The sequence below is a fragment of the Arvicola amphibius genome, chromosome X, assembly GCF_903992535.2.
Source record: "Arvicola amphibius chromosome X, mArvAmp1.2, whole genome shotgun sequence".
In the NCBI taxonomy this organism is placed as follows: domain Eukaryota; kingdom Metazoa; phylum Chordata; class Mammalia; order Rodentia; family Cricetidae; genus Arvicola; species Arvicola amphibius.
Window position 1 is genome coordinate 6972639 of NC_052065.1, and position 19243 is coordinate 6991881.

General features: G+C 35.2%; 1 protein-coding gene across 11 annotated transcripts in view; it reads left to right on the forward strand.

Annotated features, from left to right (window-relative positions):
* The window catches only part of Scml2 (Scm polycomb group protein like 2), a 127524-nt gene extending 109702 nt beyond the window's left edge, over window positions 1-17822 (forward strand). For 6 of the 11 annotated variants that reach the window (XM_038317008.1, XM_038317004.1, XM_038317010.1 and 3 more), the window contains 5 exons: window positions 1315-1518; window positions 2454-2636; window positions 4800-4913; window positions 14673-14824; window positions 16215-17822. In XM_038317008.1, coding sequence (XP_038172936.1) covers window positions 1315-1518; window positions 2454-2636; window positions 4800-4913; window positions 14673-14824; window positions 16215-16343 — 782 coding nt within the window. In that variant the 3' untranslated portion in view covers window positions 16344-17822. Of the gene's footprint in view, window positions 1-1314; window positions 1519-2453; window positions 2637-4799; window positions 4914-14672; window positions 14993-16214 lie in introns of all 11 variants that reach the window. The other 5 variants (XR_005283875.1, XM_038317005.1, XM_038317009.1 and 2 more) reach the window with 5 other exon arrangements.
* The last annotated feature ends 1421 nt before the right edge of the window (window positions 17823-19243 follow it).

Genomic DNA, 19243 nt, shown 5'->3' on the forward strand with positions numbered 1-19243 from the left:
TTTTTTAAATACCACTTGTTTTTTAAAGGTTCATTTAACACACTTAATTTCTTATTTATTATATTTAATACACTAGCTAAATGAATACAAGTTGATAATATCTAATCCAAGAATGAAACTATTGAGTACTGACATGACACCACAAGTAAAAATCAAATGATGAGTTGCAATCAAAACACAAGTGCCACAAAAGTATGATATCAAACTACCTCAGGCTTTGTGCATAAAGTTTTTATGAAGTATACATGGAGTTTATGCTCAGACTTATGTTCCATCCCCCAAGTTATCTCATTATGTTTGAAATATTCTGGTACCAATGATTTCTTATAAGGGATCTGAACATGCATAGCAGAAATATGAGAAAACATTGAAAGCCTTCTTTTGCTTTACTTTCTGTGTGTATCTGTCCTGTTATCACCTTGGGTTAGGTTTGAATCACTGTTTCATTTTTGTGAGAGACAAGTCAAATTATCATGTTTCAACCCAGTAAAATTGACATGTATGATTTGTTAGTATACTAAATAGTGTGTATGTAATTTTTCAGTACAAATTAAGTTTAAGATGGTGTCAGTATTGATAAACCTGCATGATTTTCTAGCATACATTGATTTGCATTTGTCACTTTAAATTATCTACACTTGACACCATGATTATAGATGAGAGACTTCTGTACTATATGATTTTATAGTACAAAGAAAATGCTTTAAAATTTTCCTCAGTGAACCTAGTCATATATAGAAAGAAATTGTTATTTTCATATTCAAACTTTGTCATTACAACTTACTATTATATATACCGTAAGTCATTTTATTGCTTTAGAAAATGCAGTTGAAGCACACTATCAGTGATTTACAATGAGTAAGAATGAGCAATTTTCAAATGAAATTTGTATATTGTATGTGTAATGAATTTGGGTAGGTAGAGAAGTAGGAAAGCTCTAGGAGGAGTTGGAGGGAGAAAGATCAAAATTTAAAGAATAACATGAAACTACTCTTTAATTTTGTATCATTTCTTGCAATGCTAAATTAAGAATGATTATATGAAGCCCTTAAGTCTTCTCAAACATATGTTTTATATAATCAGTTTGAGTAGAAGTCATAAATGCTACATAAGCTATTTTTGGACTGTTTGCATGTTCAATATCTTTATATAAATATAATATATCTACCTGCATGTTTTCAGAAATGGTCAATGATATGAGCTATATTTAAGTTTCCATTAAGTGAAATCACTAGTAGGATATGACAATTATGTAATATTTTCAGAAAATTTGTTTTAATTCATCTCATTTTTATATACTTTTTTCTCCTCAAGTCTGTGTCTATATAAATAAACGTGGAGATTGTGGCCCCTACCTGAATCCACAGAAAGTACAACAGCTGCCTGACCATTTTGGCCCAGGTCCTGTGAATGTGATTCTCCGGCAGACTGTGCAGGCCTGTGTGGATTGTGCCATTGACTCCAAGAGTGTGTTTTTATTTATTAAGCCAGATAATCGAGGAGGAGAATTAATAACTGGTATATTAATCTAATTCTTTATATCTGTTCTAAATTTGATTTGGGGTTTAGATAAGCAGACTATTATTGCATAGAGATTATTTATATAATATTTATATTCTACTATAGCACTTTATTATACTGATGTAATAGAATAAGTATAGTGGTTATATGCTTACAAAATTTTAAATCTCATTTGGAAAGTTTACTTTTCTCAAAGCAGACAGATAAGAGCCAGGTATTGTGGCACATACCTATTCTCCTTGTACTCAGAGTCTGAAACAGAAGGACTACTGTAACTTCAAGGGCACTCTGGGCTATAAGTAAAGTACCAGGTCAGCCAATGCTATATAGTGATACCCTGTTTCACACAAACAAACAGAAAACAAAATAGGTAATAGTCAGCGTAGTACTATAAGTTTAAGTAAAAGATACTGATTTTTTTCTTGTACATGCTTTACTAAGCTAGATGTTTAAGCATAGTACCTTGGCTATTAAAATGTTTTAATTTTTTTGAAAAATTTCTAATAAGCTTTAAAGAATAATGTGACTCAAAAGAAAATCTTCTTAAGATAAAATGAAAAGGCTAAGGATTATAGCTCAGGAATAGTATGTTTGCCTTCCAGGCACAAGGCCTTGAATTTAGTGCTTAGCACCATAAAAAAAAATTTCAAAGAAAAAATAGAATAGGAGAGAAGTAAGTTGTAGTTATTGTCTAGCATGATTCTATAAACAGATATCATAACATTTGTACTCATGGGATGTAGAAGGGTTATTATAAACCAAGCCATTTCTGTTGCACTATTTATATATACTTAATAGGATTTTTATCAATTCCTTTTTAAATTTCAAAACCCAGAAAGTAAGCTTAAAAGTACATTTCCTGAATTGATTTATTTTATTTCTCATCTGTCTATGAGATGACTGACGACTGACCTTACCTCCCCGCCCCATAGCCTTCTTTGATGAGAAAGTCCATACTGTTCAGCTCCCTCCAGTGAATAGTGCATCATTTGCGCTTCGCTTTCTTGAAAACTTCTGCCGCAGCATGCAATGCGATAACTTTTTGAGTAGCCAGCCTTTTAGACCTAAGGCTCATGTTCATACCTCTACTACAGACCTTGATCAAAACAAACCAGGTAAGAAAAATAAACGTTTTCTGTACTATATATCTAAGAAAGTGAGGAGGGGATGTTGGGAGCAGTGCACATATGGAGGCCTGAGAATAAGTTTATAGAGTCAGTTCTCTCCTTCCGTCTTTGCATGGATTCCAGGAATTGAACTCAGATCACCAGGATTGCGTAGCAAGTGTCTTTATCTGCTGACCCCTACTATGCTTTTATTTTGCATTTTATACTTGGGAATCTGAGTATTTCAGAGTTTTCCTTTCTGTCATCATCAAACATTTTGCCACATTGAACTAATGAAAAATGTGTAGTATATAATTATACTTTCTTCACTTAAAGTGAGAAACTAATTTCTTAACTGCATTCCTAGTAAACTTGAGAATCAAAGCCAGTGTGCTATGTTTTGCTTCTTTATGAATAGTTGATATTTGACATATTCTGTTAGGTTGAGGTATGGCTTTAACATTATTGACCATAATCTAAAGAAAGTAGCAAAGACTATTGAGCCCATAGAAAATAAAGAATGATTTTCTCAAAATTAGCTACATTTACCTGTCTTCCATAGACTCTCAAACTGATGACTGGATAAAAAGATGAGTGTGATGTTGTCCTATAGAACCGCAGGTGATATTCTTTCTAATCTCTACAGTGAAAAGGTTGTTTGAGCTTTTTGTCCATGTTTTGGATGTTTGTTGCTCTTTCATATGACTATTGGCAAGTAACCATATTCTGGTTATAGTAGAAGTTTATGTATGTCACAAGAGTAGCTGTAAGTCCTGGTTTTAAAGCTGCATTGTCTTCTTGTCAAATGCTGTCAATTCTGGAACTAGAATACCATGATAGGCTCAATGTGTTTAAGTCCAGTGTATTCCAGTCAGGTAGAAAACCAGGGTATCATCTCCATTTACTCATTTTCAGGTCTTTCTGATTATTCTCATTTTTTCCTCATAAACTTTATTGCCTCTGTTTCAGTGAAGTGTCTCCTCTCTATTCCTTTCTCTCCCATTTTCTTGCCAAAACCCTCATCCCATTTAGAAGCCTATTGCCCCACCCCTTTTCTGGCTTAGTAAAGTGATCTCGTAATTGGAGTTCCCTTTCTGGTTTCTCCATGCTGGTATAACTGCCTAGTGAATCCCTCTGAAATAAAGTTATGATACAGGAAGTCCTTACATGAAAGTACAATAGTCATTATCATAAGGTGTTGGAATTTATCAAATCTGGTTCCAGTGCTGACTGTGTAACCTGTACACTATAAGGACATGAAGTCTGGCAGATCTAAATTTTAATCCAAGGCTTGCTGTTAATTAGAATTATACTTTATGGACAAAGTACTGAACCTCCCCGATTCTCAGTTTGCCTTTCGACAAAGTGGTTACTTTCTGAATTATGAGGAAATATGTACAACCATGTCTGCTGACATAGACCTGTAATCTCAACTACTGGAGATTTTGAAGCAGTCTAAGGCCTATGTGAGATAAATTTCAAGCCTAGCTTAGACAGTTTAGTAAGACCCTGTATCACAATAGAAAGTAAGTAGGGGATATAGCTCAGTGGTAGAGTGTTTGCCTGGTATGTGACCACAGGATAAATAAAATTCAGACATATCTTTCTCTAAATGCTGCGAAATTAATCAAAATACACACATATACAAACACAAGATTTTTTTTTTTCGAGACAGGGTTACTCTGTGTAGCTTTGTAGGCTGTTCTGAAGCTTGATCTGTAGACTTGACTGGCCTCAAACTCAGAGATTCACCTGCCTCTGCCTCCCGAGTGCTGAAATAAAAGTATGCACCCCTCATCGTCCTGCTGAACACAAGAATTTATGTATGTGTGTGTGTGCATTAAAGTGTTCACAAAACCCAGAAGGGCAAATCAGATCTCTCGGAGTTTACAGGGTTTGTAAGCTGCCTGATGTGGGTGCTGGGATCTGGTCTCCAGTGCTTTGATAGGCTCTTAACTTCTGAGCCATCTCTCCAATCCAACTCTTTAATATAGTATTTCAGTAGAAATACATAATAGGATACAGTGAACCTGTTATTATAGTCAAATAATTGACACTGTTGTTGAAGTCAGTCTGCAAATTATTTTGATGCAGAAGTACTTCATACAGATAATACAAAAATACCTGACTATATTATAACATTAATTATAACATGTACTTTTTTTAAAAAAGCAGTAAATGAGGAACTAAAAGAAAGGAGAAGACTCAAACGATGTTGTCAGCAACCTCTACCTTTTGCTCCAGTGTCATCAAAGGTTCCCAGAAAGAGTGGGCGAGCCTCTAAAGGTAAATGGCATTCACACACACACCAGAATTGAGAAAGTCAGTCCCTCAGTCACCACCTATGTATTCTCTTGGTGTGATGGTTTTGAGGGTAGGAAGTTAAATTCACTCATGCTTGACAATTACATTATTACTTTGGTCACTGAGCACTGTATTCCTTTCAGAAATATACTTCTGTCATTTTCCCTGGGCTAAAAAGACTTAGGATAGCACACTCCATTCTGCTTTGCTAATAATAATGAGAGAAAAGCTAATATGCTTTCTCCAGTGAAAGCAAATATGAGAAAATAACAGTATGGTCATAAGGAATATTTCTGAAGAATTGTGCTCCTAAGAAGAAATGTATTTTAGAAGTTTACAGCTTTGGTTGCAAGAATGGAAAGATATACTAAATTGTCATATAAAACATATATGATGGCCTAGAATCACTGTGGATTTTAGGAGTGTCCATTAATTTGTATGATGAAAAAGAGTCGTCCTTGTATTTTGTGTTAGAAGCTTGCCATTCAATAGAACACTAAGTGATCTGTTATTGGAAATAAGCTATTTTTCTTGATTAAGAATCCCATACATGTATGTAATGTATTTTAATCAAGCCTCATCTCATTCTCTCCCCTCTAACTACTCCTCTACACCTACACCACAATTTCCTCCCAATTTCATGAATTCACTCCCTCTGTTGTTATTATTTCAATCCACAGAGTCCACATAGTTCCGCTATTATGTGCATACATACAAGACTATCTACTAGAGCAGAGATTCTCAGGGGCTGCATCCCTGAAGAAAACTGACTCTCCCTCTCTCAGTAGCAATCAGTTGTTATTAGTTCCTTGGCTAGGGCTGAGATGTCCTAAGCCCCTTTCATATCCATGCTGATATTTTTGTCGGATTTGATCTTGTACATGAAGTCCACAGATGTTAGTTTATATATGCAGTTGCCAAATTGTATCTAGAAAATAGTTTTGTTGTAGTTATTCACTGCTTCTGGCTCTCATAATCTTTCTGCCCCCTCTTCTGAGATGATTACTAGCCTTGCGGTCACAGTATGATATAGCTCTCTGCTAATCTCCATCTACTGCAAAAAGGATCTTCTCTGAGGAGAGTTGAGAGATACACTTATCTGTATATAAATCTCTAGGAGTTAGTTTAGTACTGTGTACTTTTAGCAGAAAAGTTCTCAAGGACTTGTAACCTATACTCAGGTCCTTGGCCTCATTAACATTCCAAGCATGAGTTCAATCTTCTGAAGAAGGCCTTAAATACAATAATACAATACTATCATTAAGTGATTGGTTACTTCCATAGCATTCATACCACTATAGTAACAGTAAATATGTCTTGACAGACCATAATTATAATAGTTTGTAGTGTTCATACCTTGGTAGGACTGTTAATTACTTTTTTCCCTTAATAGAGTGCCCAGCACCACCCAGCACAATGAAAGCTAGCCAGTAGCTTACAGGTCAGAGCAGCTTGATTTCTCAATGTTCTGTGTGGTATCTTTAGCAAATAGGGTCTTATGTGACCTCATAACCTGACCTTAGGGTCTGAGGGGGTAACCAAGAACAATGTTAATAACCCTGCTTATATTTACTGGTCTATGAAGTCCCACTGACCATCCATTTCAAAAGAAGTAACATGTTCCTGGCACTGAGTTTTTGATAGATTATCATGCCTGTGAGAGGCCCATTTGAATTTTTGCATATACTATATATATATATGTGTGTGTGTGTATATATATATACACACACACACATATATATATATAAAACACATTTTGTGTGTGTGTGTGTGTGTGTGTGTGTGTGTGTGTGTGTGTGTGTGTTAGGAAGCTTGTACAAGTAGGTTTCCATTTGGCTTTTTCTAAAGTCTTTTGTTTAGTTATCTCTCTGAAAACTCCCTCCTCTACTCTGCCCTCCAACCCGTAACCCACTTAACCCTTCTTGCTCCATTATTCCCTGTTCTCTTACTGTTTTCCTGACTTCTATGTGTACTCCAAGTTAAACACACATATCTGGAGATTCAAAGCTAGAGTTCACATACAAGCAAAAATGTGAAATATTTGTCTTTCCAAGTCTAGGTTATCTCACTAATGGTTATTTCTAGTTCCATCCTTTACTTGTGAATTTCTTGTTCATTTTTCATAGCATATTAATAATATTCCATTATGTAAGTGTATGACATTATTATTAGCTATTCATCAGTTGATATGCACCTAGGCCACTTCTATTTCCTTACTCTTGTGAATAGAGCAGCAATGAACATGGATGAACTAATATTTCTGTAGTAGGATATAGAGTCCTTTGAGTATATGCTCAGGAGATTTATAGCTGAATTATATGATAAATTTATTTTTAAGGAACCTCCACACTGATTTCCATACTGGTTGTACCAGTTTAAACTCCTATCAATAGTGTATAATTATTTTCCCCACATCCACACACGAATTTTTTGTCCAAATTATTTTTAACTCTTTGCCATTCAAACTGGGGTACAATAAAACCTTAAAGTAGTATTAGTTTGCATTTCCCTATCACTAAAGATGAACAATTTTTGAATGTTTCTAATCCATTCATATTTTGTCACTTGAGAACTTCATTTGGTTACATGCCAAAATTTTAAATTGAGTTTGTTTTGTTGGTGCTTAGTTTTTTGTTTAGTTCTTTTTATAGTCTAGATACTAGCCCTCTATGAAATGTAGAGCTTGTAAAGAATTTTTTTCTCATTCTATAGACTGGCTCTTCACTCTAATGATGGTGTCCTTTGCTGTACAGAAGCTTTTAATTTAAGCAGGTCCCATTTGTCAATCACAGATCTTAATGCCTGCACTACTGGCATTCTGTTAAGAAAGTCCTTGCCTGTACCTAAAAGTTGAAGTTAATCCCTGATGTGGGAGGTCCTTCTGTCTATGTGTTGCTTTCATTGGTTAATTAATAAAGAAACTGCCTTGGCCTGTTGATAGAACAGAACTTAGGTAGGTAGAGAAAACTAAATGGCATGCTGGGAGAAAGGAGGCAGAGTCTGAGAGATGCCATGGAGCCGCCAGAAACAGACACTGGGAATTTTACCCAGTAAGCCACTGCCACGTGGCAATACGCAGATTAATAGTAACAGGTTAAATTAATATAAGAGTTAGCCAATAAGAAGCTAGAGCTAATGGGCCAAGCAGTGATTTAATAAATACAGTTTCTGTGTGGTTACTTTGGGGCTAAGCTAGCTGGGCAGCTGGGACAAACAAGCGGGCCCTTCTCCTACCTATCCCTATTATTCCCTCTAACAGATTTAGTGTATTAGGGCTTATGTTGAGATCTTTTATTCATTTAGAATAGAGTTTTGTTCCTTTTTCTACATATATCTATTCAGCTCAACCTACACCATAAATTGAAGATATCTTTTCTCCAATATATATTTTTGGCCCCTTTGTTAATAGCCAGGTGGCTGTAAGAGGTTCAAATTGTATCTGGGTCCTCAGAACTATATTACTAATTGGTGTGTTTTGATGATAGTACCATGTTGTTTTTATTGCTATATTTCTATAATATTTTTTGAAATCAGGAATGCTGGTACCTCCAGCAAGTCTGTTTATTATTCAGGATTTTTTGAATATCCTGGGTCCTTCTGTGTTTCCTTGTAAACTTTAAGATCTTTATTCAGTTTCTGTGAAGAAATTGCATTGGTATTTTGATGAGGATTGCCGATTGCATTGAATCTATAGATTGGTTTTCCATCTTGTTTTGATTTCTTTCTCTAGTGTCTTATAGTTTTCATTATACAAATCTTTTACTTCCTTTGTTAGATTTATTGGAAGATACTTTAATTTTTTTAAGATAAAGTCTTACTGTTTAACTCTGGCTGGCTTGGAACTCACTATATAAACCAATCTTGTCTCAAACTCAGAAAGCTATGCCCTTCCCTGTCTCTTCAGTGGTAGGATAAAAGGCACAGTAGGAAAATAAGATTTTTTTTATCTTTGTGGTCATTTGAATAAGAATGACCTCCATAGGCTCAGATATTTGGATGTTTCATCACCAGTTGGTGGAACTATTTGGGAGGGATTAGGAGTTATGGCATTGTTGAAGGAGATCTGTCACCAGGGTAGGCTTTAAGATTTCAAAAGAGAGATTCATACAGTGTGACTGTCTCTGCCTTGTTGTGTTTCAATATGTATGCTCTCAGCTATTGCTCAAGTTCCATGCCTGCTTGCTTGTTGCCATGCTCCCCATCATAATGATTATGAACTCTTAACTCTATAACTGTGAGCCCCCAAATTAAATGCTCTCTTTTGTAAGTGTCTTTGGTCATGGTGTTTTTTCAGGGCAATAGAAAAGTAAGATAGAATGTGGAGTGGGCTAGTGATGTAACAGCCCTGGTCATGCCGTTTTTCAGAGGGATGTGAAAGACTTTGGGATTTTGGACTAAGAGCATGCTTGAATGCTATAAGTGGAACTTAATGAGCCATCATATTAGGAGCTTAGAAGATATTAATGCTGAGAGTGATGTGAACCAGCTCAAGAGATTTCAGATGGAAACAATATTAGCAACTTGGCTAGCTGTTTTGGTGATATTTTGGGTAAGAATGTGGCTGCCTTTTGTCCTTGTCTAAATGTCTTCATAACACTAAATTGAAGAGTTTTGGATTAGTTTCATTTGCAGAAGAGATTTCAAGACTGCCAAATATTGACTCTGTCGTGTGGTTACTAGTGATCACTCCTATGCTGATCTGCAATGAAAAAGAACAAGCAGGGCTACAAGAAATACAAAATACACAGTTTGAGGAGAAAAAGACCAACAGGAAATTTTATGTTAGAGCCTTGGTTTGTGCTGAAAGAGATAAGGAGAAATGGAATAAAGGGAATGATAACCTCAGGGCAAGATCCCACCCAATTAATTCTACAATTTGTGAAAAGGCCTAAGGTATTATCTGTTCCTAAAGAACAACAACAAATCAAACCTTATGTAAATATTTCAAGGAAGGGTCCAGGTTTCATCCTGATCCTACAACAGAACTTGGCAACCATGGTCTGGCTTTAGAGTCAAGAAGGATACAACAATAAAGGGGTTGTGGAGTCTTCCTACACCATTAAAGAAAGGAGTGTTGCAGGGAAGTCTCTGCATGCAGGCCCAGAGAGGCCATTGCACGAAGCTGTGAAAGTGAAGGCTGGATTTGTATTGGAGACCCCAGGATGTTGGAGACAGAGCTGTAGGATACCTGCCAAGGGAAGCTGCATACAGTGAGTAGAACCTGTTCAAGAGACAGAAATGTGTTGCAGTCAGCAAAGCTGGAAGGACAGAGCCATCTAATCCCTTTGACAATCCGACATAGATCTACAGAATTTGGAGGATGCCCTGCTAGGTTTTAGTCTTGCTTTGGTCTAGTATTTCATCACTATGCCCCATTCCTCCCTTTTGGAATTGTAATGTATATTCTGTGCCATTGCATGTTAGGTATATGTAATTTACTTTTAATTTTACAGGGGCTTACAGTTAAGAAACTGCCTCAAACCTCAAAAGAGACTTTGGACTTTTAAATAGTTTCATTGTTGAAAGACTGTTGAGACTTTTGAAGTTGAATGAAATGTATTCTGCTTTATGATATTGCTGCAAGCCTATGGGGACCATGGAATGGAATGTGGCAGAATGAGAATGGAACCCAAAGGCCCATAGAGTTGAATATTTTGTACCTAGTTTCTGGAGCTCTTTGAGAAAATTAGGAGGTGTGACCTTTTTGGAGAAGATAGGTTGCTGAAGGAGGGAGTTGAGGTTATAAAAGCCTACACCAGTCCCAGTTGGCATATTCTCTCTCTCTCTCTCTCTCTCCCTCTCTCTCTCTCTCTCTCTCTCTCTCTCTCTCTCTCTCTCTCCTCTCTCTCTCTCTCTCTCTCTCTCTCTCTCTCTCTCTCTCTCTCTCTCTCTCTCTCTCTCTCTCTCTCTCTCTGCCTCTCGCTAATGGATCAGATGTAAGCTCTCAGCTCTAAGTGCTGCTCCAGCACCATGCCTGCCTGCCTGTTCCCATGTCCCCCACCTTGATAGTCATGAACTCTCTCTTGAACCATAAGCTCCCAGATTAAATGGTTTTTTTGTTGCCTTTGTCATGGTGTCTTGTCATGGCAATGGAAAAGTAAGGCATCCTTCTAATAGAATTTGAGCTGTTGAAGATAATCTCTTTTCCCCCTATAGTAATATCTTCTGAGGGACATGACATGTCTAAAATGAAAAGTTTTCTTGAAACTTCTGAGAATTCATCAATAGGTGATTCCTAGTATCCTGCATATACTTCAGTCTCCAAGAGAGTTTCTGAGATTGTGTGTCAAATACATCAAGTACATCTATAGTTATGAAAAAGTCATCTGCCTTGAAGACTTATAAGCACATTAAATACTAATGGAAAAAGAAAAATGAAGGTATATTCAAGAATAGTGTTTCCCAGTCAGTGTGTTTATCTTTTTCCTTGAGGATTCCGTACCTGACCATACCACCTGATCACCTCTTGAAATGCCAAAATTAGAGAGGTCATGTTTTCTCTTCCACATTGCCAGGGGCAATACTGTTGTGGCTATTCATATCCTCATAGCATCACAGAACTGTCTCTGGGACTTTGGATCACCAGTCGTATTAGCTAGAGACGTCTCTGATTAGTAGTTCTCAAGTAATTCCCAAAGCGCTGTGAGAACTCTTAAACCTCTCATGGCTCTTTCTCCTTGTTTCTGATGTGATGTCATATCTGTTGAGACCTTTCCTGGTACCAGCCTGTGTGTGGCTCTTGGATCAAGTCTCTGGCATCCTGTTTCTGTAACCACATCATTTGCCTAATAACCACATCCGCTGTCATTCTCTTAGATCTGCCAAGAAAAGGTGGTATCTTCTTTAAAAAGAAAAATATCACATAGCATTTCCTGCTGCTACTACTTAACCTTTTAAGGGATAAGAGTACAGGAGAGTGAAAGAGATAATAAGTGTTCTGTCCATTTTCTTTTGGCTGGGTTGAAGAGTAAAGAACATAGAAAGCAAGTGTCCTCGTTGGGTTTTTTTTTTATCATGGATGTTATCTATGAGCAACCTCACTATACACATCTATGACACATTTAATGTTGTCCCTTCTATCCTACCCCACCTCCTGTAGTGACTGTTTGTTTTTAAAGTGATATTGTTTACCAAAGGTCTAAAAATGAATATTTAGTCCATAAGAACTAATATGAAATGTTAATTCTAAGTTCACTAAATATCAACTTGTGAAAAAGACTTTCTTAGTAACATGTTGTAAAATTTTCTGATTTTAAAATTTCTAATGCTAGTTATCTGACTTCCAAATGTTTGAGTAATGCTACTGACAATCCTAGGATTGGAGAGCTCAATAATAATGATATTGCTTATTAATACTTTGTGATGCTAGAAATAAGTCATCATCATCATGTGACATTATGTGCCAGGCATATATTTTATATGACTTCATATACATAATTTTTGATTTTTAAAATTCCTTGAAAAATAGCTACTAGTAAACATTTTCAGTGAAAAAAAATCTCAGAAGTCACTTGGCTGTAATCCCTGAGACAAAAACGTGGCTAGGCCAATTCTTGATCCAGACACTGATTGCCTGCACCTCTAGATAAAAGATAACCATTTCATTTCAAAGCTCTCTAGATGTGTCATTATTTTCTTTCAGGTCCTGTGACTATTAGTTTAAGCTTCATTTATCACTGTTGCTGACACAACTCTTATTGTATTACTCTCTCATTATTTGAATAAAAGAAAATTGTTCACCTTTACATTATAAAGAAATTCCATGATAGTCAGGAGAAATTAAATCACTTTATTTCAGGTATATTTATTGATATCCCAATCTATAAAGGCAGAAAAAAATATACCTGAACTTTGTTTTCTCATGATTAGTTTGCTTCATATTTGAGTAGTAGTCATGTAATATTTACAACCACCTCTGATCATTTTGAAGATGCATCCTCAATTTTGTTTCAGTAATAGTGTGAAAACAGAAGATCTTATAGTCTTATCTTAATTTGAAATTAATTTTATGCCAGAAATCATACCTTTTCATACAGTCTAGCTGTAAAGTATTATACAAGACGTAACTATACCAGATTCTGATGACAGAAACCTTTTTAAAACCTAGATTTAGAAATATAATTAACCCTGTAAATATTTTAGTATTATGGCATTGTTAAGTAAAAGATCACTTCTAATTGTCCTAATTCCCAAATGGTACAGCATTGTCTGTAGACTTGTCCAGCCTGGGTCACAAGTGTGCCAGGATAGTTGAGAATATAGCCCAACAGATTTGTAGATGACATCGTGTTGCAGTAACAAATGTTGGAAACTCCCAGCTACATTATCACCAGTTTTACCTGAATTAATGAAGTCCAGCAAATTTTTATTTATGTTTTCTGAAATTTTAAGGCTAAGATATATTTTAGTAGATATTTATTTCACTTTACAGTTGTGGTTTTGTAAAGAAAAGAAAAAGTAGAACTACTCAGAGAAAATCATTATAATTTTGGACACATTTTCTTTATTTTTTATCCTTCTTGCGGTAAATACTCAAAGCATCTATATATTTGCCATGACCTGGATGATAGGAAACAAATTATATACCTTTGACTAATTCATATCTAGAAATATAAACAGATTTTCCCTAGAAAAGTCCAAAACCTTCTTTATCATCACACACTCAGTAGGAAGTTGAGCATTCTCCTTAAGTTAATGAGTATTGAATACAAATTTCTACACAACTTAGTGTACAGCACCTCTAAAACCGGAACCTCATCAGATGAATACCTTAGTTGTGTTCTGTCTTGTTGCCTTTTTAGTAAATGTCTAATCAAAATATCTCTTGCTAGACAGTGAATCATGAAAGAGAGATCAAATAAAAATACTACTAAAGCTACTTTCTGACAGAGCTGAGCAGGAAATAATTTTGTTTTCTTTTTTTCTTTTTTCTTTTTTCGGTTTTTCGAGACAGGGTTTCTCTGCAGTTTTTTTAGAGCCTGTCCTGGAACTAGCTCTGTGACCCGGCTGGCCTGGAACTCACAGAGATCCGCCTGCCTCTGCCTCCCGAGTGCTGGGATTAAAGGCGTGCGCCACCACCGCCCAGCTAATTTTTTTTTCTTTAAAATTGAGATAAACATTTAAGCCAGAGGTGAGAGTCTATAAAGTGTAAAAGTGATGCTAAAAATGACCATACTGAATTGAGGAGAATGGTTCCAATAAATAATCTCTTCCTCAAACATAATGGGATTGCTGAAATATATTAGTTAAAATTGAAAAATATAAGGGATTATAAACCTATAAACTTGAAAGGCCCCATCATATTTAACAAAATAAAGTCAATTTAGAAGAAAAAGACATTAAAAGAGCAGCTTGTGCAAAGTTTGTTGGATCTGTTCAAAGAAGACAGTAGTGAGTTAGCTCAGCTTATCCCAATTTAATTCAAGTAACACCTTTTCCTGTACTTGTGACCTAAGAGGCCTTGGATTGCTACACGTATTTCATGAACATCGAAGCTTTGTACTTTCTAGTGTAAAGCTGTTCTGCTCTTTGGGGAGGTTCAGTGATACACTTTGTGCAACACTCCGCAGATCATCTTTGTTAAGGCTCTCATGAGATTTTACAGTTGGAATCTTGAGTCCTTACTTTAGGTACTGGAGAGAAGGTTCCAGAAGTGAGACCATTACTTTCTACCTAACGTCTCTTCTTTCAGGATTATGATCAGGTCAAGTATGATTTGTTTTTTTTCCCCTCCCATTGAAGCTTCAAGTTATATAGCTGTACCTGACCCCAGTGTCCTGAAACAAGGCTTCTGTAAGGACCCTTCAACCTGGTCTGTGGATGAAGTGATACAGTTTATGAAACATACAGATCCTCACATATCAGGCCCCCTCGCCGACCTCTTCAGGCAACATGTAACGTATCTTTTGATCCGGTTTTCCTGCTGCCCTTATGCCTTTGAATGACGTCTGTGCAGGCCTTTCAGTTTGCTGCTGAGTTGTGTTGATGGTGGGGGAACCATATCAACTGATCTTTTTCATTTGGGAGAAAGATTGCTTTGCCCAACATTCAGGCCTTAAATGGTAGGTTAACTGACTGTTCTTCAAATGGGTATCTAAGACTCTCGAACACTAAACAACCTCAGGTTTTCAAGAGGTGGTATTATAGGATTGCCACTCTCGTGTAGACCACCCCTTCTTGTAATGACAAATACAAGAACCCTCCCCCCAACCTGCTCCCTGTTCTATTCTAGGACCACGAGTAGGAGGGGTTGACCCACAGCATATACCAGGGTGGCCTTCTCATGATACCCAGTGAAAACAGCAACTTCATTATAATTTGAATAACAAATAATAGGCTTTTATGACATAAATTGTATGCTTACAATAATAAAAAATTTTAAAAGGATTCCTTGTAACTGTTAAGCAATGTGTTCACAACATTTTCTAATATAAAATTATTGATTTAATGTCTGGTGTACACTATTTTATGCGTGCGTGTGTGTGTACACATGTGTGTGCAGGTGCAAATGCACATGTGTATATGTCTTATGGGAGCCAGAGGACAATCTCAGGTATTATCTTCAGTAAGGCTATCGAGCTTCCATTGATACAGGGTCTCTCATTGCAATCTGGGGGCTCATCAACTAAGTTACACTGATTGGCCAGTGCACCCCAGGGAGTATCATGTCTTTACCTCTTCATTGCTGGAATTTAAGTACATGCCACCATGTCTGGCATTTTTACACAGATTCTGGATATCCAACTCCAATCTTCATGTTTTCAACACAAGTGCTTTACTGACTGAGCAATCCTTCCGAGCCCCTCTTCAATATTTTAAGTAAATCAATATTTGTTTCAATACCTAACTAGCTTCAGACAGCTGATTAGCTTTCAACATGAAGATGAAACTGTATAGCATGTTTACAGTTTACATTGATAATGACATACTCCTTTCCCTTCTCAAAGTTAATAACATATGAAATTCATTTCTACTATTCTTAGTCTTTAACTATTTGTCATAAATATGTGCTAGTATTTTGTTCAGTACACAGTAAAGTCGGATACTTTGATACTTAGAACATATATTGAAAGTACAGGGTTAAGCCTTTTTCTTAAAAATTAGATTAAGTTTGTAAATTGTCAAATGATGCTCCATTGTACAAATCAAATTTTATTAGTTTTCATAGAAATATATCCAGAGAATGAATATATATACATATATGTGTATTTATATGTGTGTATATATAGACAATACTGTATAAACTATGGAAGGATTCTTACTATAATTTTCTTCTCTCTATAGGAAATTGATGGCAAAGCTCTTTTACTACTGAAGAGTGAACTGATGATGAAGTATATGGGGCTGAAACTAGGACCAGCATTAAAACTATGTTACTACATTGAAAAACTTAAAGAAATAAAATATAATTGAAAATGTGCAAATTTAGATTAGAGACATTTCTCAGGTATACTTATAAAAGTAATTTCCTTCTCATCAGTTTGTATTTTATGAAAGGTTTTTATAAAAATATTTTATCAAAATTGTAGTACAATTACATTGATAGTATGTTCTTACTCTTTAAACAACATTGAATATGTTTTATTAGCATACTTATAACTGGCAATTTATTATTTATATCTTTAATTATTTTATTGTGTTTACAAGTGTACTTCATGTAGCAAACAGATGAAAACCTTTTATTAGGATTAATTTTTATAACTAGAACCAAATAGCTAAACCCCAAAGGGGAAAATACCAGCAATGTAATCTCTATTACAAAACTATGACAATTTTCTCTCAAAAGAGTTTAATGATGCACTTAAGTTCTCATCTCCTTCCCCATTCTTCTGTTCATGATACACTACTACTAGAAAGGAAAGAGCCATATAAATTATTCTCCTTTCTTTTCATGCCCTTGGTGGTATACTTGTTCATACAAAGGGGAAAAAGCAAGTTTATAAGCTTGCATAAAGTGTTCTTACTAGTCTTTGATATTTTTAGGATAGATTAAAGTGAATAATTTTTGTGGAGGAGATGTTTATTCTTCAAGAGTGGATTGGATGGAATTGGATAAACTTTATACCTCTTTTACAATTTTCTGAATTTTTGCTAAGCTCAAACATTAGACATTCAACCCTGACATGTCTATTTCCAAGATATTTGTGTCCAAATTTTAAAAAATTATTTTATTTTGTGTTTATTACTCATATGGATACTTTAGCATATTTATATACTGTTCTATATTTGTGAGAATACACAAGTGATTTTTTGATTTATTATGGCACTTTACACTGCCACAAAGGTAATAAAGAACTATATATAGATGTTTATTCCATCAAAAATATGTACATCATTTTACTATTACCAGTACCTCTCAGCTTATTATTCAGGTGTTAAGAAACTCTACTTAGATTGTCTCCCACATAGGGATGCTCTTTATCCTATGCAATATTTCTAATTAATTTGCTTATTGAGCCATCAATTACTACATTTTAAAAGATACATTAATTCTGACACTGGGGCTCTATTTTTATAAATGAGAGCTTTCAAAGGAAAATGATGCTGCATGCCATTACTTTATATAGTGGTGTAATGCATATAAGCTGTGAGAATCAGTTATACATGTATTAGCCATTTGTTCTAAATGTCAACAAAATGTTCACCAGGACGAGAATGTCCATTTTCTCTTTAAAAATACCAAATGTGTTTTATATAACAGAAGAAATGTATAAAAGATTACTTCATCTATGTCATTTCTGGTATAACTAGACTCTAAAAATTGATCTTCTTGCAAATTGTTTGTATGAAGATGCTATGTCCAGTTGAGTGGTCCTCAGGTGTTTATAATACTATGTTTTGTTATCTTCAAATTTGATGAATATAATAAAGTTAAATAAGCACAGTAATTAATACCTAAGTCTGAAATTTTATTTTACTTACCTTCTCCACAGTGGATTAGTATGTGGGCTTGTTGGTCTTGTAAACTACTTAGTACTGTACTTAACAGTACAACCCTAGTTTTCCGTACTGCAGAAGAGATTTTACTTGCAGTTTTCTGTGTAAATGAAGTAGGTTGAAATCTCTGGGGCTCATTCTACAGGCTGAAGCTGTCACATCTTACGAAGTCCCCTGAAACTGACCCAATGTGAAACAACATAGGATAGAATAGATACATACACAAATGCTCGCCATCAGAATATACCATCAGATAGTCTTTCTTTCCTCTACTTCCTTTGTATTTTAGCATTTCACATGAACAGTAAATATTTAAGATATCTTTCTTGAGAGTGCTAAGAGTCAAACCCAAAGTGATCTACCACTAACCTATATCTCCAGTCATTTAGTGTTTCCAGTCTCACCTGTATAACTTAAACTGACCTTGAATTCACAAGGCTTCACCCTCCGTGGTGCTGCAATTGTATGAGTGTGCTTAATCTCTGCTTAGATATTTATTAGTTGCTATTAATATTAGTTTATTTTTAAATAAAAAGGTAAAGTGAGATTAGAGCCCTTATATGCTAGTGGAAATTTAAAATATAGTTACTGTGTAAAACAATTACTATGTTACATATCAAATCGCAAAATTTTTTAAAAAGAAGCATCCAATGCTTAGGATATCAGTATTCCAAACAGTCTAAAGGTAAAAATGAATCTTTATCATCAGATGAATGAAGTATGAAACACACTGTGTATGCGTGTGTGTGATTTATTCTTTAAAATGAATGAAATTCTGACACATACTGCCAGATGAATTACATTAAGCCAGGCACAAGGACAAATACTGTATGAATCCACTTACATGAAATTCAGAAATAGAAGTTACCAGGTGGTCGTTAAAAAGGGAATGGGAAGTTACTGTTTCATTGCGCCAGAATTTCAGTATGGAATGAAAGAAAAGTTGTGGATTTAGATAGTATTATTGTTTGTACAACATTGTAGATATATGTAATATTCATTGTATATTTACAGTAGTAAAGTAGTAAATTTGTGTATATTTATCAAGGTAAATTAGAATAAAAAACAGGGTTGAAGTAATAGATGTGAGAAGATAAAAATGCATTTTTCTCTACAAATACTCTCAGGAGTCATGTAGAAGAGTTACATTTTAAAGATAAGGCATTCTTAAAATATCTAGACTGATTTATTTTATCAGTCCCTCTTTCAATCCCATGTCTCTTAGTAGCTGTCTTTGCTTATCAGCAACCAAAAAAGTCAAAACCGATTCCCTGTGTATTTCCCATCTCAAGTGGCTTTTTTATAATACTTTTATTCTCTTTAAAGACTTTATTATTTTAAACATTTTTTTACATTTTTAAGATTTTATTTATGTA